The sequence below is a fragment of the Sylvia atricapilla genome, chromosome 4 (assembly GCF_009819655.1).
Source record: "Sylvia atricapilla isolate bSylAtr1 chromosome 4, bSylAtr1.pri, whole genome shotgun sequence".
Taxonomy (NCBI): Eukaryota; Metazoa; Chordata; class Aves; order Passeriformes; family Sylviidae; genus Sylvia; species Sylvia atricapilla.
Window position 1 is genome coordinate 9,775,553 of NC_089143.1, and position 24,292 is coordinate 9,799,844.

The window sequence follows — 24,292 nt, forward strand, 5'->3', positions numbered from 1 at the left end:
CCACCACAGCTGTGATTAGGCACTATGTAATATAAACACCTAGATATACACAAAAGTTGTTTTTTTCCCTGAGTTTTGTTTTCTATAACTGGCTGCTCAGAGCCCAAGGTGAAGGGCACACAGGTCAGCTACGACAGGTACGCACTGATAACTAGTCAGGATGTTTCGCTCCTACCATTGTGAAGGAAATCTCTGAGACATAAAATATGTTTTCTCACATCCAGAGACTTTATTTCATTATCCTCACATCCAGAGACAGAGATTCATTACTGTCATTTCAGAGCAAGGGAGTTTGGCTAACCCAGTTGTGGTCATACCTGGCTTGTTTAAGAAGCTGAACTGACTTTTAATTAAGTTAAGGTAGTTAACTTGCTCACAAAGGCAAGAGCAGACAAGCGTTCTGATGTTCTGAAATGAAGCTTTTTATTCCTTTTATATTAACCTGAGCTGTGTGTAACCAAAGCACTAGGAGAAAGTGCTAAAAAGGCATGGATTGCCCCATTTATTTGAAATTATTCTAATGGCTGTATTCACTGAAATGTCATAGTTATACAGGAAAGGCTGAGATCAAGAGTGCTGACATTTTCCTTCATGTCTGATCCCTCTGGTGACTTCTTTCATAATGGTGCCATATGGAGAGTCCCTTAAACACATTTTCTTTATTAACACTAGCATCAGCTAGTTTGTGTTCACAGACTTCAGTAAATGCAGAGTACCCACAAAAATTGCACAAAAATTTGCAAAATGTTAATTGCAAATATCAGGCAAAACAGTACCAATTATATCTAGCAAGATTGAATAATTTTCCCTATGAAAAATCAGGGGGAAAAGAGTGATGATTTGAGACATATTTTTACTATTTACTTGTAAAAATAATTATACTCTAGGCTGCACATCAAGTAAATTTAAAAGCCTGGGAAATCTGTATTTAAAATAATAATATTTTTAAAAAAACTTTTAACCTATTTTAATAGCAAGCAAAAGTAAGATTAGCAACAGAATAACAAACCGAAAAGGATCTGTTTGAGAGGATAGAAGGAGAATATTTGGGCAAGGTCTCTTCCCTAAGCTGAAAGCTTGACCCAACCGAGGCAAGACTGAATATATTTCCTGGTTTGCTGTTTTTCAGAGTAAAAGAAGTTGAAATTTCACATGTGCCATTTTAATGTATTTTAAATGCCAGAGCCAGATTTTAACCTCCAGAAGGTACCCAGGGATTCTGCTACCCAAGCAAACACAAGCAAAACCACCCTGGAAGGGCTCCACAGGAGACCTCAGCAGTCCCCTGTTGTTCCCATCACAGACAACAGGGCTGTACTTGTGCAAGCCACAAACCCAATACAACACTCAGCCAAATCTTCATCTGGGTTCTGGTGTGTCTAGATTTCGACTTCTGTTTTGGGGTTGCCACACTTTTTGAGCACATCAGTTCTATATCTCAGGGGAAACTGCATAATTACAGGCCCTAAAATATATGTGTTTCACAGTTTGTTCCCAGTGAAAAGTGCCTTTGAGCTTTGAGAGTCTGAAAATAACTAGGCTGTGAAAATTTGAACCGGTTTTGTTTTTGTTTTACAGAGCACGAAACCAAAATCTCATTACTTTATACTCTTTCCAAATTGATTTTAAAAATCACCTGGCTTTCGGCAGCCTCACACCTTTCGCTGACTCTAGAATGCACAATCAAGAGTATATCAAGCCATCCCTAAATTTCGTGTGTACCCTGTACCATCAGTTCAGGCATTTCAAAGAAGCCTATCCACTTAGCTTCACTGAATTGCAGCTGACACCGATTTCTTAATTTTTTAACGCACCATAACAAGTTTTGTGAAGCTAATACAGACGAGATGAGATAAGATTTTCAGTTACAGTGTGATTCTGGAGTGCATCTTTATCTGGCTTTGTCTCTGATAACAATTCTGTGGAGCCTTTTGGTGCCTGAATGTGGCACTTTGTGGCAGATACCACAACACAGCATTCTCACCTGGTGATTATTGCTCTTCAGCACATAAAAACACCAGCATAAACTGTTGTGAACTGAGGGAAAATGCATGGAACTGTTGTTCCACTGAGGGGAAAAAAAAAGACAATTGACTAGAGCATTCTGGAAAAAATATGTCTTAAAAATAGTTGAAACCAGGTATGAAATCCATTAGTGGAGTAGGGAACACAACGAAAATGTCCCCAGTTTTAACAGATCCGAAAATTCATAACATGACATTTTTCATACAATCTTTAATGTTCAAACAGTAACAGCTACTTTTAAATTAGAGTTACAAAATCTAAGACTTCCACTGGAGAGGCATTCCAAGAGTTGACATGTAGAAGCATATTTCTCCCAAAAGCCAAAACATTTTTAACCGAGGACAGCAAATACCTGGCCACTTGTGTAACTCTACACAAGTACAATGCCATTCAGATTCTTTCAGAAATATGTCAGTTTTAGTGTTTCAGGAACAAATCAACACTTGAAAAGAAAGAGAAGTAGAAAAGAGAAGAATTTACAGAAGATGGGTGATGACAGAAGTCCCTGTCTTGTGTGCTCAGGTGCAGAAGTTTGTAAAGATTTAAGGCTGATATAAAAACCTCAGATGACAGCAGGGTATTTTTATGATCAGAAGCCTCCCTTACAATCAGGTTGATGAGCAGTAAATATTCAACAGTCTGGAAGCTGGTGGGGCAATCACAATGCCAGGTGTTCCCTGCCCTACTGGTAAGGAAGGTGCCCACAGTGTAAATACTTGCTCACCTACATCACAGGTGAGATAATCCTACTGTACTATGTGCCATCTTTTTTGGCACCATGTTATATAAGCCCCTCAAAGGTTAGTTCTGAGCTGAAGGACAGGGAAAGGCACAAAGAAAATCTTGCTGCACTAAGAAATTCTCTTGGGATGAGACAGATCTGCAAGACCTGAGAGAGGGTGCAGGACAGAGGGGCAGATAATATGAGAAGGGGACCACTACAATTCACAAGGAATGTACAGCATTGTGTCTTGAGCCCACTTCATCTTCTAGCAGAGTTCTCTTACACACCTGAAATTTCCGTTTCCTTACCCTGCCTTTCTGTGCAGGAGGGTAACTTGGCCCCAGTACACACCGCAGGATTCGGCTCCTAGACCTGACAGGCTCCCCAGGATGTAAAGCCTGTTTCAGTCTTACTTGGATACACCCTAGCAGTTATACTTAGCATGCAAACTCAAAAAAAAAAGTCATTTAGCCACTCTAAAGACACCCATTCATCCTTGCTATGTACTCAGTCTTTTACTAATGTAGGTGACTGGTTTCACTAAAAAACTGCTTTGAAAAAAAAGTGTACTAAAAACATGTGAGAATTTAAGTGCTCGTGAAAAAACATCTTCCATCTCTGGAGACCGAAATCTTTTGCCTCCAGAATTGCCCCAGGGACAACAGAGGTAGCACAGATTTATCCCTGCCAGCCCAACCACGTGTCTAAACTAACCCTGTCTTCAAGCTCTGCTGAGGTTGTAACCCAGTGAAGTCTAGGTTAGTTGAAATCAGATTAGTTGCCCACCTTTGACCACATTTCTGAGGAACAATATTAAGGTAACCAATCTCACAAAACTGCAGGACAGCTGTCAAATGTCACTAAGTTTTGATTACTCCTACGCTGGACATACTGATGACTGTTATGTAATGACTCAGGCATGTCTAAGAAGTGCAAGGCTTGCCTGCAGGCCATTTATTACATGAATAGGACAATTCGTTTCTGTGGTTAGCTAAAGGGAGAATTTCCAAAACATTAAAACAAACTTTTGGCATTTTACAATACATACAAGAGTCGTCTAAATAAAATACACATTGGTCAGGTTTTATGTACTATGTTCTTAAGTAAAAAATATATCCACAAGGACAGAGGTGGGGGCTGATCCAGGCAGAAGTTTGTCATTAAATAAATGCATATGCAGACAAAACAACAACTATAGAACATCGACAGAAACTAAATCAAAATCAGTACTGCTGTTATCTGCAGATCTGCAGGCTAGGCCTGCTCCTGTTTGGCTAGCAAAGTCCAAACACAGGCTTGTGAATAAGGGTATGCACCTTTCGTTTTTCAAGACTGCGCCTGTTGCAGTGTGAAATTGCGCCCATGTGTTTTGGAGGGGAGAGGATCAGATAAAGAGCACATCTGTCTCACAAGAGGCACCTGCACTGTGGTCCTGCCAGAAGCTCTCCTTTGATTCACCTCCCATTCTCTCTGCTGCAGTATCTTTGTGAGAAAACAGAAAGAACAAACGTGAGCAAAACGACTGCAGCCAGTCCTCAAAAGATCTTGCACTCATTAATGGAGAAGAGCTTCCGCCTGCTCTGCCTTTTGGCTTGATTGACCGCAGTCCGCACGGCGTACTCAAACACCTGCTGCACGCCCCTGTTGCTGAGGGCAGAGCACTCCAAATAGCCCTTGGCTCGCACGTCCTGGGCGAGCCGCTTGCCATCCATCGGGCTGATACAGGAGGAGCTGTAGGGACCCACGTCACGCTGGTCAGTCTGAGTGGCCACCACCAAAACGGGGATGCGGGGCAAATGGCTGCGGATCTCGCTGATCCATTTGTTCCTCAGGTTCAGAAAGGAATTGTGGTTTGCTACTGAGTAGCACATTAATACCACATCTGCCTGTTGGTAGGAGAGAGGGCGAATGCCTTTAAAGGCATCGCTGCCAGATGTGTCCCAGAGACCTAAGCTAATCTGTATACCATCCATGAAGACATCCACTCCGGTATTTTCATATACGGTGGGTCTGTAGTCATCTGGAAAAGTCTCAGAGGTGAAACGTACCAAGAGAGATGTTTTCCCAACTGCAGAGTCTCCCACCAAAACACACTTGACTGAATCCAGCATTTTATTAATCCAAGGCCAAGGGTGTGGTCTCTTTGCAGCAGGCGTGTGATGGAGAGATGCAGTGGTCTTAGAGGCCTTCTATATAATTTCCATTTAGTGAGAAAGCATCCAAACCTCTTCACTTCTTATTGACTTGATTCTGTCACTTGAGACTAAAATTTCATTTTCTCCCACATGACTCTGTTGGTTTTAAATCTTCAGTGAGTCAAATGACGTTTCTGGAAGAGTAAAAATAAAATGTAACATTAATAAGACACAGAGAACAAACCATTCTTCATCAAGATAAAGACACCTGGACACATCTCTGGACAGGCATGGCAAGTATCCCTTACTGAAGATGATGAACTTCTCTATTTCCTCCCAGCCAGCTGTGTGTGCAGCAGCCATTGTTGATGCACCACAGGGGCTAACACTCTTATCACTATTTATAAGATTTCCACTGACACAAAGTATTTCTTCCCTCCAGTTGTCTAAAGTCTAATAAAATCAATTTAACTTTGGTATAACTGCTACTAATATACTGTGAGACATTTCCTGCCTCTGACTTTCTGAATCTTTCTGACTTTCTAACAGAATCCTGAACCTTTAAATGATCAGTTCAGATTCCCCTGAAAACGTATCCATGCTCTCTAGAGGTAGTCAGAAGTAGAAAAAGGCTCTTTGCTAACCAATTTGATTATTTAAAAAATCCTATATAGAAGAGTAACACAGAACCACTTGTGACAATGAGGAAGCAAAGTCTTCAGGTGTGAATCTTAAATCACATGAATCTGAACATTTTTCAAAAGCAGTGAAGGATTCCCAGCAAAAATATCCAAAAAGGGTTCATATTTTTTTTACAAATTGCTTTCAGCAAACAAGATGCACAAGCCAAAGAAAGCCCCCCTACCGATGCTTGCCCCAGTCAAAATTTCATTTGAAGGGGATATAACTGTCCTGGCATTTAATCTCTTGTAAAACTGAAATAAGAGTACTCTTCAGAGTGTGTAATTGCTTTTGAGCTCCTGCCAGCATTCAGTCAAATTTTCCTATTTTGAAAGCATTTGTTTCTTCCCCACTAGTCGTGTGCAAGATTCACTGCTCACACAGGGTGACACACAAGATGCTCCGAAAATCACTAACGGCAAAACTGAAGACAAATTAGTTCTGATGAACAAGAGCAATTAAAAAGAGAGTATCACTGCATAATTTCAAAATGTCATGTGTTTGTTACATAAATAATATATTTCTGTTTCTTTCATATATGTAGAGAAACATCACAGCTGAAGGCTATTTGCACAGAAATTAATGACAGCCACAAAGGGCATATACTGTATTTTACTGTAACGCCCTCCACTTTCAGTACCCTAACACACCACTGCCCTCCACCTTTATTTCTAGAACACTCCAAGCTTTGGCTTACTCCACAAAGGGGGAAAAACAAAGGAAAAGTGCTAGATGAGCTTAGAGAGAACATTTTACAGGCACCGACAACTGCCATTGGCCCTGCTTTCATTTTGTATTGGGGCCATGCCCTACCTCCTCCTGTGCTGCTGGCACACCTGCGTGTCTCCCACCAGACTCCCCGGCTGAAGGCAGATGTGTGGCTGGAGCATGTTGTTTTATAGAGGTGGCACCAAGCCTGGGGGCTGGCCCTGTCCGTGCAGGAGTTACGGAATCTACAGGAGTCGTTGCAACAGATGGAGCTTCCTGGCCTGCCAGCGAGACCGTGCTCTCACCATCACCCCTCACTTCTAGGAAGTGGGATGGAGGCTGAGGCTGCTTCACGGCATTCCTGGCTGCCGGGAAACAGGCTGCTCTGTGAATTTTAGTGGCAGCAGATGAAAATTTGCTTTTAAAGATTCATTAGGTCTGACTCCACTCTCTCGCCTTCTCTGTTCTCCAAACAAGCTCTCAAGGGAATTAAACAAGACCTTTACAAAACACATCTATGAAAAATTCAAAAAGCATATGTTGGATAAACATTCAAATTGCTTCCATGAATCATAATCTCTCTTTCAGAGTATTCTACTGCAAAACTGGGTCAGCAATATAGTTTGAAAACACCTCTATTTCACCACAAGACAGTAGTGTCCTATTCAGACAAAGCTGCATATTCTCAGGAGGATTTCCATGTACCAAGTATCCTTTTCAGAACAAACATTGCTTTGGTGTGAGTAGCCCTCAGCGTCTCCAGGGTCATTATTCTGTGCACACTGGAATGTGGGGGAAAATAAGGATGTCCAAAGCATGACTTTTGCAATTTCATAAATGCCGAAACAGAAAGACAGATAAAAGGATTGTTCTGGCACTCAACTTCTTGATTACCAGGTCCAATTGTACTGGCTATTTTGAAAGAAAGTATAAAAATTATTAGACTGAAAGATACATTAAGGACTAGTGAATATGGCTAGTTGACAGACAATAACAGAAGCTGAAATATTCCACTGTGACAGTGCAGAATTGTTTTCAAAGCAAATGATATTGTTCTACATTCCATCAATGAATAATAAAAAAACCCTGGTATATAACAAGGTCCGTATTGTGATCCTGTGGACAAATTGCCCTCAGTGGCCCTGATCTTGCATTTGTTCACAAAAATTCATGTGCCTCCATATATAATCGGAACTGCATGTGTGCATATTGAAGCATTGTCTTTGATTAGGCACATAATCCTTGTTGCAGCCTCAGGGTAAGAGCAGAATTAGTGCATTAAATTAATTACAAAAGTTTACCTCACTGGATAGAAAACACTTGGTGAAACATCAAAAAAAGCAGTGTGCTTTAAAGAACAGCACTCGGCACTTCTGTGCCTCGGTATACAACCAATTTTAAAAATACTTGCAAAAGTTTTGGTCCCTTTCTCTCATATTCTGTCTTGGTCTGACAGCACAGTGTGCTACAACTATTACAAGACTGCAGAAAACCTTTTGATCATACATCAGAGATGGAGTCTAACCTGCTGAGGCATTTTTTTCCCCTCCAAAAATTTGATTTTCAAAAATTTACTAACTTTATCAAGATAATTTTGTATATGGAATTCAATATATAAACCTGTATCCTCTTTTATGCTTTTTTTGGTTTCTGCTTTCATCACTCACAACAATAGGAGATTTTATTTGAATAATAAGGTAAGACCTTTTATAAAATCATTAGGTATAAGAGCACATGTCTTATTTTGGTGTGGTCATGCTGCATGGTGATCTTTAGCAAACTTCAGGTTTTCTTCGTTCTGTCTTTGGAATGCAGGCACTCATGTGTGGTTACAGAGACCTCGGACTTCACTGATGATGTGAGCACAAGAAGCCCTACAACAGTGAGGAGTTTGGCAGTGTCTGACCTGCAGCTCAGCAATATCCTTCACGTAAAATGTCTCACCCTTGATGATGGCTGAATACAACAGGGAGGTGAGGGAGGTCGCCAGCTCGCAATGGGACGGGACAAAAAGCAGAGCACAGCAGCACCAAGCTCTTTGCACCTAGAGGATTCAAGGGAATATACGTCCCATGAAAAACTAACATGGTGTTTGTTGAAAGAGGTCTACCAACAAAGACCTCTACTCTATTAAAAGGAGTAAGTTTATCAACTGAACCAGATGGGACTTTCATTTATGCCAAGAATATCTCTGGCATCTATTATAAGATCATTGTGAACATGACTCGCTATGTCCATCCCCATCTCCAGGGGATGGACACCATCTTACAATAGGGGAAAATAAAAACAGTCAGGAGCTTCTAATTTCAAAACGCATCTTAGATACTGATAGTGCACACTCAGGTAGGTAGGAATTTCAATGGAATTAGCTCATACATAAACAAACCATGCAGGCAAACAACAAGCTTTTTAGTCACAGTCACAAAATGCTTCAGAGCTAAAGCAGTCAACATGCTAACTATTGAGAGTAGAGAGTGCCATTATCCACTCTCCACTTCAATTACATTTCAGCACAGTTCCTGTTTATGTCATGATAACAGCAGATTAATTTTTCAGTTTGAGCACTATATATGCTAGTTCTTGAAGAGACTTGACATAGCAAGGAAATTAAAATATTTATAGTAATAGAAAAGGTTGAAAACCACGGGTGAGACTTCCATTAGCTGTGCAATGCTTGAATGTACATGCTGTCTTTGCCTACGTACTCTAGTCTTGTAAGTCCCACCTCACACAGAGGTGGGGTCTGCAAAACAGTGCCTACAATTCTTGTCCAGTGTGCTGGCTGTAGCCACTGCTCCCTCCAATTGCACCACAGATATGTGAGAACTCTCCTCACATCCCTGAGTTAGGTGCCCTCGAGGAGAGGAAGGAGACACAAAGACTACCCTCACTGACCAGAACAGTGTGCAGCTTTACACCTTCATCTCCATGGGCACAATGGGCACTACAGGGCAGGGACAGGTCCTGAAAGCAACTCTTGCAAGCAGAAGGAGAGGGAGGAGGAGAAGGAAGGCTGGCAGGCATCAAGATAGGCCAGAGATGCTGTTGCCTGGTTAGTGACAGCACCCAGAAGATGCAGACTCTGTGCCATTGTGACTCCAGTCTGGATGCCCTGCTAGATCACCAGGCTGTCAAGGCCACAGTGCCTGGTTTTCAGCTCTGTGGATGAGGTGTACTTGCTCCATTCAGATACAAACCTCCAGACTGCTTCCACAGCACAGGTCTCCTGAAAACTAATCCATCAGCTGCACACCATCTGGAGGTTGCTGTTGGTCTGCAAGCAAATGGCCCCTTGCTGCACTTGTCATACCTTCATTAACCTGATTCCCTGACATCTGCATTAGCTGCCTCCTGGTTTTTTCACTCCTTTTAAGACAATTTTGATCTATAGCCTTGTCTTTCCAATCAGCCTCCCTCCACCTCAGAGAGTGTCAGCATTCCATAGTGGCATTCAGTGGTGTTACCACTGCCATAAATGAGAACTGGCTCACAGCCTGTACCTTTGCAAGGTGCTGCATCTTTTCCCCAAACTGCTGCACCAAAAAATCTCCATTCAACTCGTTCACTTCCTAAGCTGGCGACCACAGGGGCCACCGCTATTCTTCAGCCCAAGAGCAAGGCGGCAGGTTACTCATTGGCAGAATAATTCAGCTATCTGATATATTTATAATACTGACAGATTAATTGCCAGATTATCTTTCAAGGTGCTTTCATATTTCAAAGAGTTGAAAAGATGCTTAGAAGTGCTTGGATGAGAACTTTTACAGAGATATTTTATCCTTAAGTACAATCATTTCTACAACGCCTTTCTAAACCTAGAAAAGCAAGCAACATGCAATGAACCCCTATTTTCAAAGCAAGATGCCTTGTCATCTCAAAAACAATCTCCTTCCAGAATTTAAAAAACAAAAAATTGCAGACATAAAAACTTCTTTCCCTCCCTTATTCACAAAACTGAAATTTCATTCCTGTTTTCAAATTTCAGTGTTTTGTTTTTTAAAAAAATACACAAAACTAAATTTTGGCTTTAATTTATAATTTATGACATTTTGAGAAAATAGAGAACCACTTTCTTAGAAGCCTTTGCAAAAATTCATTTCTGGATCAAGATCTGAGAATACCTCAGTTTCTTTCTCTGGCAGTTTTAACCACTGCAAATGAAGAGAAAGATTTATAATCAAATATTCAATAAACTTGTCAACTTTACTATTAGCAAGGGAACTCAAACTATCAGATTTAAAGGAAATTCCCTCATATTGAGAATGTGAAATCTTGATATAAAACAACAACAAACACAGATCAATATTATTTACAAGATTAAATAAGATGTGAAGTCCTAGTAAAGGGATGAAAGCTTTTTGTGTTACAAAATGTACATATTCACACACATGCTCACACATATAAAAGTGCTTAATGAGCTATCTTAAATTTTAAAGAAATCAATTTGGTTTCTTTAGTAATAGTGCCTATGATAATATATATATAAGCAATGGATAATGACACATTTAAAGATCTATCCAATTTACAATAGTTGCTGAGAAAAACTATTTAACTCTCATTCGGATTATAAAATTAGGCAAAAGAAATTTTTATCTTCAAGAATCCTCTTTCTGAGGCTAATCACACCTTGAATAAGCAATTTACAAATTACACATGAGCACAGATTATTAGAACCACTCCAAAAATTAACAAAAGACCTGAAAGACTCTCATGTAGTGATCTGAGATCCTAAATCTCTAAATAGAATTCAATGAGACCTGGCAATGCTAAGTACCCACTTAAAGACTCACGCCATTAGTCTAAAGTAATTTTTCTCCATGTTTATGGCATGACATGGTAAATTACAAACTATGTGGCATTCATGGTATTAGGGATCATTTTCAAAAGGGATCAATTTTCAGTGTAGATGTTCTCTATAAATTAAAATTGGGTTAAATCAAGTGTAGGAAAGTAATCCCTTCAGAGAGGGCCATCTTATAACCCAGTCTCAGTCTGATCCAATACCCTCAAAGTCACCAGAAATGGAGCAGCATGTCATGCCTGAAGTTAGGTAAGCCTACCATTCTCCCTCTGCAGGATACTGGGTATGTCACCTCTCTTTCCCACCCTTCTTTGTGCTAATTTTTCTCCTGCATGCTTAAACAGAGCAGAAATTTCTGACTTTCACTACAGATACAGCTGTACACGGAGCATCTGGTGTGCAAATGTCACACGTGTGCACGTTCCAGCACAGAAGTTCATCATCCATCTGTCCATCTGCCTTCCCTCATAGTTGCCGTTTCTGCACACACATACATATAAATGTACATATATATTCACCACTGACACAGGACAGCTGCTGGGCCCCCATGGGGGTACAGATACACTTGCAGATGAACATGGATAAAGTGCTGAGTGCTGACTCCAGTGCTATCACACACGGCTATAAATAGTTTTTTTACCTGAATGACTTGCAGGTCAAAAGCAAATTTTCAGCAAGTCTTACTGTGTTGTAGCCAAAGTGAAGTTTTGATAATATAAAATACATTACATTAAAGTAATTTACTTAAATCAGTGTGTGTAGAATTATTGACATGTGGAAATGTTTGCAACTTGGGGCCTCAAACCATTTCAAATTTTTGATGCTACATCCTCTTTTAACACAGTTCAATTTCTTGACGTTTGAGATAAATCAAAAAGGCATGTAAAACATTTTTTGTAGGCTTTTTTTTTTTTTTTTTTTTTTTTTTTTTTTTTTTTTTTTTTTTTTAAACAGAGTTAACTCTTCAAAATCTCCCCAAATTTTTTTTGGCTGTTGAAATATTCTTTGGCTGTTGAAGTACTCTTTTATTTACAGCCCTCATCAGTTACTGTGTTTTCTTTCCAATGAGCCTAACCTACCACTATTTCTGATTGTTCTTTTTTTTACCATCTGCAGACACAGGCATAATCCTCATGAAGTATCCATTTCTCTTTTGTACACAACTAACAGTTCTTAGTTTTAAATAATAATTTGTAATTTCTCAGAGAACGATGCATTTGCTAGACTGGATGCACAGAAGTGAATATGCACATATACAGATACACAAAATATTGTAAATAAATCAGTGCATATTTAAAAATCTAACTATTTCAGTAACAAACCAATACACCCATGTATAAAAAAATCCCATTCATATGTACATGCATGTGTGTATGTCCAGGGACATATACATATACATGGACATATTTATATTAATTCATTGCAAAAGACATTGCCACAGATTGCTGTAGGAAACAACATATTGTGGGCAAGATATCTTACTAACCTTTGAAAAACCTACATACATACTTTCTATCAAATGGATGGATTATTGCAAATGACCATGGTCTACATACAGGTACATATGTATTTGTATGCACATGAGCAGAGATTACTGCTGTGCTAAATGGGGACTTGCAATAACCTAGGTATCTGATTGATAGTTTTACATACAAAATTACGTAGTCACTCATAGGAAACTATTTCTGCTGTGTATGCAGCCATTACATTTATTAGACATATCTTTACAATATGTTACAATGACTTGTTAAGGAGATGCATCTATTTATATTAAATCCAGCATTGTCTTAACAATGATAAATTGTTAAGACAAACTGGTATCTCCATATATACACTTCCATTTGCAGGCAAAAGGGCCTCTTTCAGAGCCTGTGCCAAGCCCACTGCAGTGAAGAAGGCTTCAGCGTGTTTTGAAGGCTTCAGTGTGTTTTGGCTCTAACCTGGGTGGGACTGCACTCCTCTCCCTTGTTTGCTACTTTGCTGCTACTTGATCTTCTTGACTGGCTCCCTTAAATACCACAAGGTAATTAACAGTAGGGCTAAAAGCTAATATATGAATGATACAGGTTATATAACATGCTCCTCATTGTTAAAAGGTCTTAAAAAATTGCCCTACCATTTCTCCATTTTCCTCAACGGATCTCTTGCAAGATCTCAAACTTTAATTTCAGAACTCTCTTCAGGCTTAACTTTGCTCTTATTTTATGTAACGTCTGGCACACAATAAGGAGATTCTCAAGTCTAGCTCTTCTCCCCCCAAATTCAGTGGGAGAAGAAGGAGGTTCTCCACGTTCATTAAGTTATGTATTTGCACAGGTTTGATTTCAGTGGGAGGTAAAGGCGGAGGAGGAAAATGTTAGTTAGAACAGAATTAGGCAGTGTTCCATGGAAGAGTATTTTTGCATCTTTTGTGATAAGAATAAAGTGTCAGATGTACAGGTGTTCTGAGTAGTAATAATGATATTGCAGTTGATTAAACAATTCACAATAACGACCTCTTGCTAAAACATAGTTATTTGGTTTTCATTTAGGAAGAACTCATATTTGCTGCATGCCACCGTTCATTTAGCTGTGATGAATATTAAAATCCTAACGTTAATGAGCAAAACTAGCAAAGGAATCAACAATAATATTGCAGGATTATTTATTTTATAACACAGAAGCTCCCTGATAATTTTAGCTTTTCCCACTTAGGATTGCCAGCAACAAAAACCTTTTTCTTGTCTCTGTATATATCAGAGTGGTTAAAATCATAGTAAAATCATAGTCTAGATTTCATACAGTGGAAAACTGCCATCTTTAATATCATTCTTAAATTTTGTGTGCACACATGTACATAAAAATGTTAAAAATTTGAGGAGCTTGCTTAGAAATAATTTCAATTACTTTTCAAGTACCAGGTGTGATATATAATATACAATTATCATAACTTGTCCTGCATTTGTTGACTTATAATTTTCATGTTTTTGATTTGTTTTATAAAGTTTACAAAAGGAGTTGCCTTCCACAATCTATGCCATGACTTCATATTCATGCACTATATATGCAGCACATGGAAAAAATAAGAGATAAGATGTATCTACAATACAAGTAGAGGCTACCACGTAGCGTCTCTAGAATTCCTCAATTGAAGCAGATAAAATTAGATAAAATAAATGGGCATGCATACTTGCCTTCATCAAACTGCCTACGTTCCATGCATAGTTATGATTAAAGCCCAATTTCAAAGGAACATGCTTTCTTTTTTCTTTTTATTTTCTTTCTGGAATTAGCACTGGCAGCTTGAATTTTATATTGATTTACATCTTACACCAACCATATGCCAGAGTAGAATATATATTTTAGTGCCTGTTTTCCTTTACTTTTCTCTGATTCCATTACAACCTTGATCTCTTGCCACCTTTATATAAAACATATAATACTGCAGAGAGCGGCGGGTCATATGGAGCAGGTTAAGTGGAGAAAAGACTCTACAACCAAAAATAATACATAAATCCTTCTCACTCATTCTTCAGCTGAGTATTTTGAGAAGCTATTTCATATATTTATAGCTGACATCTACTTGGCTTACAGTCAGTTTAAAGATCATGCAAATTCCCATGCTACGGTAAATCTTAATGCAGAGTTCTTCAGTGGGAAGCAGAGAAAGTTTTCCTTTATTTTCTTGATTTTTACATATTTTGAATGAAAATGATCACACATATGAAAAGAGAGATATTTTAGGAGAGAGATGTTTGAACATTCTGAGAACATTTCCCATGCTTTATTTTCGGACTTGATTCAAGCTCAGAGATATTTTACCCGACGGCATTTCCTCCAGAATTAAAACTCCACTGAAAGAGATGGGAATTTAAAAACTTGCATTTAAATTGATGGAAAATAAAGAAACTACATGAAGGGTCTTTATGACAGCTGTTTCATAATACATTTTTATAGTGAGAAAAACAAAAGCTCACAGATAATTAGATAGATAATTAATAGATAGATTAATTAATAGATATTTGAGTATATCAGTAGCTCAGTAACTTCGAACTCCAAAGTCTTTACCAGTTTTTAAGTGCATTCATTTGATGGAAAAAAAAACACAGGCAAGCTGAAGACTGTGTGTCCACTGGCATGCCTATCAATGAAAGGAAAGAACTGTTTTCTTGTAAGTTTGAGAGGTTTCATATTCTTTCAATGACCATGGCACAGGAAACAATCAAAAGAGACCCCTAGCTACACAGGGGTCTTGGTCTCATGCTTTTAAATTAGGAGAGCCAATCATACCTATATTTTGACATAAATCAGTCTAACCTTCAAAAGCAACACACTGTCACTCGTGAGAAGAAGTCGTATCACCAGATGGTGCAACAACCTCAAGCTGGCAAAGTGTCAGTTACTGGTACTCCACACTCACACTTGTGTGCGAGAAGCGGCACCATGCACAGCATGTAACCACAGCCCACTGTGCCAGCTTCTGCCAGGAGAAAGGTTTGCTTCTTTTCCAGTACATGCTGGGTCTTTCCTACGTAACAGGTCACCATGGCACCCCGTAGGGAAATCCCCAAACCATAGCAGAATCCTCGTGTGGTTTCCAGCAGGTTCATACATTTTGTCAGGTAAAGAGAAGCATGCCAAGTTCAGCCCCACTCTCATCCCTTAGCAATTAACACTTCTCCTTGGCTTCTGTAACCAAAGACCACGTGCAATTGCTTGTGCAAAAGCAACAGAGTGCAGATGCAGCAGCAGCAGCCAGCTGTGCGGGGGGGAGCAATAAAGGGTCTGTGATAAACACAGGGCACGGCCACAAGCAAGGCTGTGCACAAACCACTCCTGTACCCACTCTGCAAGGAATGTACACACGCACTAAGTGCTCAGACCCTGTTCCCTCCATCCTCTGGCCACCCTGTCAGCAGTGACAGACTGTTACTGCTGGGACTATTGCTCCCTGCCACTTTGCCAGCTGCTCATATTAGACCTGACACACCAAGGTTTGTAGCCATGACTTCCAGTACTCACACTCATTGCTGCACTACAGACATTTCACAGGCTCCTAAAGTCTCCCCTTCTACTGTTCACTGATCCTTCTGGTGGACTGGAAAGGTTTTCCAGTTCTTCACTGGCATAAAAACTGAAGGATATAAATCCTGCTAAGCAAATAGGAGACTTGGTTTGGTGGAGAAGAGCTAATGATGGGCTAGAGCCCACAGATTTTGTTGTTACATTGCTTTGTTGTGTTTGTGTGATCCTGCCCAGTATTTTAAGGCCATAATGCTCTAATAGTGGGCTTAAGACAGCTGCACCAAACTTCCTTTCTTAATTGCTATGCTGGAGTTACCCCAAAATATTTTTCGGCTGTAACTCATGTCATAGCATGGAAATATTTGAAAACTGTTTAATAAATCTACATATTGCTAGCCAAAAACACAAGAACCTAATTTGGGAATGATGTCAAGCTGTGTGGTGTGATGTCTGAAATGTTACACCAAGACTTTGAAAAATGCAAGTTTTACAGTTACTTTTATCTATCTCTTTTCAAACAATAATCAAAAGCACTACAGAAAAATTTGCTATTTTTCATTTTATGGTCAACGTAAATCAAATGCACTTGAATGGCGCATTCAGTAACATTCTACTGTTTCTTAGGGAAAACTATAGAATCACAGCACCAAAATTTCACAAAGAAAATGGGGGATTAAGAGGAAATTTTTGCAGAAAATGTTTTACATTAAAGTGCCTAACCCATCTGCTGCTATACATCCAGAAGCGCACAGCAAAAACAAGAGGAGAAACAGCAGAATTTCTTCTCCCTGCCTGCATGTCCTCCCGGCTGGTGATCAGAAAGCATCACAGAGAAAAGCTCCTCGGGAGCTTCCGCTGGTGCAGACCCACTGCTGTACAGAGTGGGCGCAGCCTGTGAGACCACCACCACACCGGCTGCCCATTTCCTGGGTGCTCTGGGTGTGCTGCAGATCCCCCACTTACATCTTTGAGGATTTGTATGGCTTGCCCCTCACTGTACAGGAGGTTACTTCCCTAACATCACTGGCACTAGCAGTTGCTAGCAGCAATGTGACTGCAGCAGTGGTGTCTCCATTTTAAGGCCTGATGCTCTTCTGCTATGAGATGATTTCACATTGCTTGGGCACAGTAAAATTACCTTAAAATGGGATTACATGACAGTAATTTACAGCCATGTTGCCCTGCTGATGAATTTGTGTCTTGCTGTACATGAAAATCAAACCCATTTTTAAATTTAATTCTTTGCTCTGGAACTTAGTAAGTACAGATTACTCATAAAAACACCAATTCTCTATAACTACAAACCTACAATTTTTTCTGGTTTGCAGCACCTAATCTAGGGAATGTTAAACTTGGTGTTATGCCTCACTAAGCCCTACTCTCTAAACTAGCAGGAAGCAAGTGCACATGTGTCTTTTCGACCCTATGGTTACTGCCCAAATCTCAAACATGGTATTCACATGAAGTCTGTACCCACTTTCTCTGGTAGATTTGATTTCATAGGTGTGATAGTTCTTCATACTGGTCTCAGAAAAACTACATCAAATCCCATTCTAAAATCAAGTAAGTATACACATATGGTCCTTCCTACCGGAAAATCACAAACACACCATACACTGATCTAAATGATGGAGTTGAAAATGTGGAATATGAAGCAGCACAATATAAAGCATAACCCCACCTTATTCCAATAGCAACAGACACCGAAATCAGCTGACAGATGTGCCTGTTAACAACTAATTTATCCCATTTACCCTACCTTTTTCTCCTGCAAGTATTTTATTCAGGATAAATCCCACGTTAAAGCTGGCCTCTGACAGACTGAACAGTTCAACTCCTTCCCCATCCAAAGGTGGAAACACAGCTGAAAGGAGAAGTTAGAAAATCGTAAATCCACATTTAGATTTTTTGTGGAGACTCGTGTCAGAGAGATGGTTCCAGCCTCAGTGTGCTCTATCCTCATTCACCTTTCAGATTAACTGCATCTCATTGGCAATGTGACAAGGCCATTCCATCACCAGTAGAGCATCATAAAACATAGGTTTGTTGAGAAGAATCTGGAAATGGATGTACAAAGACGTGCACACATGTACATACACAAAAACTGCTCTTTAAGGGGACTCCACATCGTAAGCATGCCACAGTTGGCTCAGAAACCAGGGAAGAAGCCATTGGAGTGACCTGAATGCAGAGTTACAGATGGGAAAAGATGGGAATCTTCCATCTCAGAAGGTGGCACAGGTATTTGTTAGACCCAGCAGGGCCAGACAGCTGCTGGAGCCAGAGCCAGGCACAGATATGTAGTCAAATTAAAAATATTTTGGATCTCGCTCCAGTCCTAAGAATGTGTTTCTCAAATTCTCACAATTAAATCTTCACCTAAATTTGTCTGGGAATATTAAAGATGAAGCAGAACAGTTTTCTCATAAGCATGATGTACTTCACAAATGGGGAAGAAGACCGTCATTTGAAATACTGCAGATTTATACATGTCTATCACTCCTGGGTTATTAGTTCATATAACAGAAAAGAACATCAGAATCAGATCCACCATCTTGAGAGAAACTCCCATTTTTTCTCTTTTCTTATATCAGTTAACATGGAAGAACCTGGCATGGTACGGCCCATCACATCCCTATTTCTACTTTACATAATGTCTTTTTATGCTGAGGTGAAAAAAACTCTGGAACAAATGAAAATCCAGAAAATGCAAGATCTAGGCTGGTGTGTAATTATATATCTCAACATTGAGCATTAAACAGATGGTATTTAACAGAAAAGTAAAACTGATCATATGAACCAATTTCACAAAATTATTAATAAAAGTAATTAACAAAAGTAAACCAAAATATATTGAATTTGATTCAGAATATCAATTCACATTAATTCCTAGAAAAAGAAAAGAAAATGCAATGAACTCACCAGAGGCAGGAAGCTGAAAGAGGCTGTTGAAAATAAATGTTACGGAAGTCAACTATCCTAGACGAGACAAGGGAAGAAAAAAAGAAGAGTGGCGTTCTGTGTTCCTGCCTTTTTCAGATGGACTTCTTTTTTAGCAGATTAGAACAATTTTATAATTGAGAGGACAAAAAATCCAAAAGCTCTAAAGGTAACCAGAGAGGCCTGCACATACAGGCCAAAGTACTCCTGGCAACTGGGTCTAGTTCACCTGGAGGCAGCAGCCACAGCAGACCCAGAGGCAGTGTGATGAGAAAGAGTAGAGAGGTTTAGCATAAGTCAGCTTCCTGGTGAGAGCTTCACAGCTCTGCCTCTGTGGGTTTGTTGTGGGTTGGTATATCTTTCTCTCTTTGGTGACTACGGGAGCAGATGTAAAAACCTTGAAGATGGGGGAGGGAGGCAAACCCTCCATGCTGCAGAAAGGTTTCTCTTTGCACTCTGCTGCTCCTACAGCTGCCTCCTCCCTGCTACAGGGGCTAATGGCACAGCACAGCACAGCAGCTCAACACTTGCGAGGAGAAAAGGAGCTGATCAACAACTGCCTGGCATGGTTACGTGTAATTCGCTCTCCAGCAGCAGAACGACACTTGGGATTTTTTCTGTAACCTGGAATACAGCCCTGCCTTTACAGAGGAGAGTATGCATGTTCATCTGGCTTTGTGCAAAAACCTAAGGCAGGCACTTTGGGCTGATTCAACAGCAGTGCACACAGTTCTGTTGTAATTCAGTGAAGCTCCCTCTGAAGCACTTACCAGGATTGATCAGTAGTATCATTTTATCAGCATATACGTCCTCTCTTCTACCAGCAAAAGAAGGCTGAGCACGTGGACACACAGACACTCAGACTCCCACCTTTCCCAGCATAGATAAATCGAGCTGGCCAGAGCTGCATCACTTCCAGCCACCACAACTGCTACCAACACTGAAATCAAAGCCGTGATGGCAATTTCAGGATTTCAAGTGTCTATGGTCTATACTTTAGGAGCCGTCAGCACAAGAGGTTGTCCACCTTGTATGATCAGAGTGCAGGGAGGGCACTCCTGTCCCACTCTCCTGAAGCAGCCCAAGTGCACTGGCACAGCAGGAGAGCTGCCCCTGAGCTGAAGGAGAGGAGCTCGGATGACTAGTGCAGTGGAATGTCTGTTCCTCAGGCAGAGGCAGGAGCACTGGCTTCCCAAGCAGCCTTGAAACCCAGAGGCACAGAAGTGGAAACCAAATCCTTTTCAGCAAGTATTTTAGGCTCAGTGAAGTTATCTCAAGACCATCTCTAGCCATGAAACAGTAGCAATGGGCTGCCTAATCCAGACCTAACGCCATGCATTTTATGTTCCTTGCAGGATGGAAACCTTCTGAAGACAGCTAATTAATTGGTCCGCATTAACATTATGACAGTACAATGCATTCCAACATAAAGTCATACTTCTTCCAAGAAACATTACAAACCAACAGAATAATTTACAAGATAAAGCAAAAAGGAAACAAAAAGATAACTTATGTGTAGATGAAAGGCAGTTCATACTGCCAAAAATATAAAAAGAATATAGCCTATGAAAACATGCTGTAAAGCTGCTGATGCAAAGCTTACAGAGCAGTGATGAACAGTTAGGCTGGGGAATCAATTTGTTTCTTTTCCCTACAAAATGAAATTAATTCAGTTGATTATCAACAGTGCTGAAGGTAAGGAAGGCTCACAGAAGGCATTTTGGGAATTCTATCTTCTTAAAATCTTCTATTTTCCTTCTACTTTGAGACAAGATTTTGAATAAGGGGTTTTAGCGCATCACCAGTTTATGTGAGAACTTGTGTTTCCTCATTTTCACATTAAACATCTATTCATCTGTTTCTAACTGGGTTTGGGTTTCCCAACACCAGCCTAAGCAATCAGGCAGTAAGTTTCCATTGCAGTTGTGATAAAGCAAATGAGACACACGAACATTTTGAAATATTTTTATCGGAAACATTCAGAACTCTCAGAAGTAGAGAAATAAATACTATTTGCAAATAATACTGATATAAATGTCTTTGATGATCATTACCAATTTTAGGTCTGCTACAGAAAGCAGATACTTAAAACTGCAGCTACTCTTCTCTGTTTTGTGCTGAGATTAATCCAGATGTGAAGCCACCTGGCTAAGTAGTTTGCATTTTGGAAATAGTGCATCCATCTGTAAAATACTTCATAAACAACTTTTGAACCGAGTGAACTCAGTAAAGAAACAAAACTGTAGAGTAAGAAATGTGCCCAAAAATGTCTTGATTTCCACCCATTTCCCTCCGCTAGTTTTCCTGAATGACTTTGACGCAATAATTTCCCAAAAAAAAGTTGAATTTGATTTATTTGAGACCTTTCTCAGTAATATACATGCTTCACACATTTGATCCATTATTTCACTTCCGAGAGACCTAGAACTCCAACAAAAGACCCTCGCTCCATGCACTCTGCACATGTAGGTAATTCCAAAGTTAGATGCAAAATTGACACCTGACCTGTTTCTCTTGATCCTTGCTTGTTTGTTGGGTTGGCTTTTGGGAGGTTTTTTTGTCTTTCTTACTGCTGTTTTTCTGCTCCTTTTCACCTCTTCATGCTGTGCAATGAAGGGGAACATCTGGCTGTGTGAGAATAGTTAATACATTAAAAAATACATTGCTTCTCCTTTTTAAAAAAGCCATTATGAGTCATTATCTGGGACTTTCAGAAACAAACACCTTGTTGCAGAAAATATTTATGGGGGCGGAGCAAAGTCTTGCAATTTATTTTTGCATTGAGAAGTAGGCTGGCAGCAAAAAATAAAGTCTTAAACCACAGGTAATTGCAGTCTGCAAGAAATTATGCAAAATAACAGTACCCAGGGTCTTGATATAAGTTAGTCTACAATGAAAAATCACATCTCTTCTTAATCCACTGCTTTCTGCCTCTCTTGGAGAAAAAAAGAAAGCTGCTGGTGTTATGAAGGGGGTTGAGATTAAGGAAGGAAGCTCTTCCTGTCTCCCTTGCCTGATTTCCTTTTTGTTCCTAGATTCACTCAGCTCTGATTTTTAGTCTGCCTCGGATAGTGGTATGCGCAATGCTCACAAAGTAAACCATGACACCTTTGATATCCACTGTACTGAACCCCACAAGCCTTTCTCCTGTCCTAGATTATCATCAAATTACACAAAATAAAGCTAATTTTGCTTATGTCTAGCCACTGCACCAGACACATAAACAAAAACACAAGAAGAAATATGCTTATTTTGTGGGGGAAAAAAAAGAGCCTAATTCTTTTTTGGTATCATTTTCAAAGGGAGGCAGGAAAAATGTGTATATGTGTGTGGTGTGGATGCCAGCTGTGTGTTGGGAAAACTGGGATGTGCCTATTTGCTTTTCCCCTGAGTTCCTGGGCTGTATAGGGGAAATCAGGTAGGTCCCTCAGACACATTTCAGCCTGGAGGTGAAGTCATTCCCTCCTCAGGAACAGACACCTCAGCAAAAGGGAGGCTTCCTCACAGCATGGCAAAGAGCATTCTAAGGGAGCCTCTAAAGCAGACTAGGCACAGTAACTTCTGCATTACTCATTGTGAGAGTACTCAGTCTGAAAGAGGAAATGAAAACGCAGTCTCACAGGCACTTCCTATACGGATTTTGGTAAAACTCTCACACATTATTTACTATGCCTTAATAAGTTTAGGCTCTTGTTCCTCACCAACCTAATATTCTGGGTTAGATACCCTTCAGGTTTGCTAGCAGAGTGGCACAAACTGAAGCCTGTGCCAATAAAATAGAACCCAAAATCTAGCATGAGGCAGGTTCCTGACACATTGTGTGGGCAGGACTAGAGACTTTCAGAGGGTGAGTCAAAGCCCTTCAGAATACTCAGGCTGGAGCATGCCTGACAGAGAAGCCTTAAATGAAGGAACCTGCTTGAAATGCCACCCTCTCCCTGTGGACTTTCTTGCCTCCCTCCTGAGTTACAAAGTTCAATTTTCAACTCAACCCAGCTCCTGAGCCCCTTCCCATGCCATTGCCTCTTCTGCTTCAGTGACAGGCTTGCCCTGTGCTTCAGGTGGCCACAGAGCAGCCCTCCAGCTACTCCTGCTCTGCAGGATTTGGCCCTGAGCCGCCCAGTTTCTGGGTGCAGTGCTGAGACTGGTGCAAGGCACAAGGGAACCCAAACCTGGGCATGCCTGAGCAGCACAGACCTCTCAGGCCCAAAACAGAAAACCTTGAGCTGTGCAAACAACGATCAAACTTGGGTTTGGCGCCAAGATTTGGGTGTTGTCATCTCCATTCATCCAGCCTCTTTTCAGGACTGATGCAGCTCCATACATTAAGCTCATACACTTCTGAGGGAAGACAGCCAGAGATTTCCTCACTTTCTGAGACCACAGCTTTCTGCTCTCTCAACTACAGAAGTATTCTTTATTACTTAAATGTTTCCCCACTGTGTAGAGGTTACTAATTAGCTATGTCTCTGGGATAGTTATCTCAAGATTAGGTTGTCAGCAACAGGGGCTATGTGAGAAAACTAACATTTACATACTTAATGTTTTCTTGGAATCTGATACACAGAATCTGGTGTCCTAATTTCCTAGCACAATTCCTCCTGTGACATCAGTGCAGCACTGGTGGACAATGTACGGGAAGTGATTTCCTCCAGAGAAACATGAAAACTTACATCCCCTTTCTTGAAAGTGAAGCACGCTTAGGAACTGCACTAGGGGTTACTTAACTCCCCTGTCTCTCATTCTCAGACTGCCTAGCATAGAAGCAGTCACATCATATAATAATCATAGAATGTTTAAGGGTTAGAATGGACCTTAAGGATCATCCAGTTCCAACCCCCAGGAGCTTGCTCCAGGCCTAATCCAACCTGGCTTTGAACAATGTTGGGACATCCAACAGCCTCCCTGGCAATCTGTTCTGGTGTCTAAGAACTAACTGAATCTCCTTCCCCCAAATCAGGTACTATTTCCAAAATACCCATCTGCCCTACTGAAGGAACAAGATTCTTTCTGCCTGGTTGTGGTTTTTTTGCTGGCACTCTGGGAAGACATTTGCCACAGGCAAACCACAGGGCAGACGTGGGGCTAAGGGCAGACGTGGGGCAAAGGGCAGACCTCTCCCACTGGCAGAAGCTGCTCCTCTCCCCACTGCCTAATTTCCTTTTTGTTCTCCGATTCGCTCAGCTCTGATTTTGGCCTGCCTCAAAGAGCATGGTGTGTGCAGTGCCCAGGGAGTAAACCATGACACTATTGATATCCACTGTATTTAGCCCT

The 24,292-nt window shown here is 40.4% G+C and overlaps 1 protein-coding gene across 2 annotated transcripts; it reads right to left on the bottom strand.

Moving 5' to 3' along the window:
* Nucleotides 1–2,217: 2,217 nt before the first annotated feature.
* On the bottom strand, nt 2,218–19,247 carry RHOH (ras homolog family member H). Of its 2 annotated transcripts, XM_066317077.1 has the most exons (4): nt 19,001–19,247; nt 17,838–17,942; nt 6,379–6,658; nt 2,218–5,078 (listed from the first exon to the last, which is right to left on the bottom strand). In XM_066317077.1, exon 4 carries the CDS (start codon nt 4,858–4,860, stop codon nt 4,285–4,287), a length of 576 nt encoding a protein of 191 aa, XP_066173174.1. In that variant the 5' UTR covers nt 4,861–5,078; nt 6,379–6,658; nt 17,838–17,942; nt 19,001–19,247; the 3' UTR covers nt 2,218–4,284. The 2 variants fall into 2 exon arrangements, with proteins under 2 accessions (XP_066173174.1, XP_066173173.1); XM_066317076.1 differs by lacking the exon at nt 6,379–6,658.
* Between the last annotated feature and the right edge of the window lie 5,045 nt (nt 19,248–24,292).

Excerpts from the sequence above, each read along its gene's own strand:
- RHOH (XM_066317076.1), bottom strand. The coding sequence starts at position 4,860 with ATGCTGGATTCAGTCAAGTGTGTTTTGGTGGGAGACTCTGCAGTTGGG.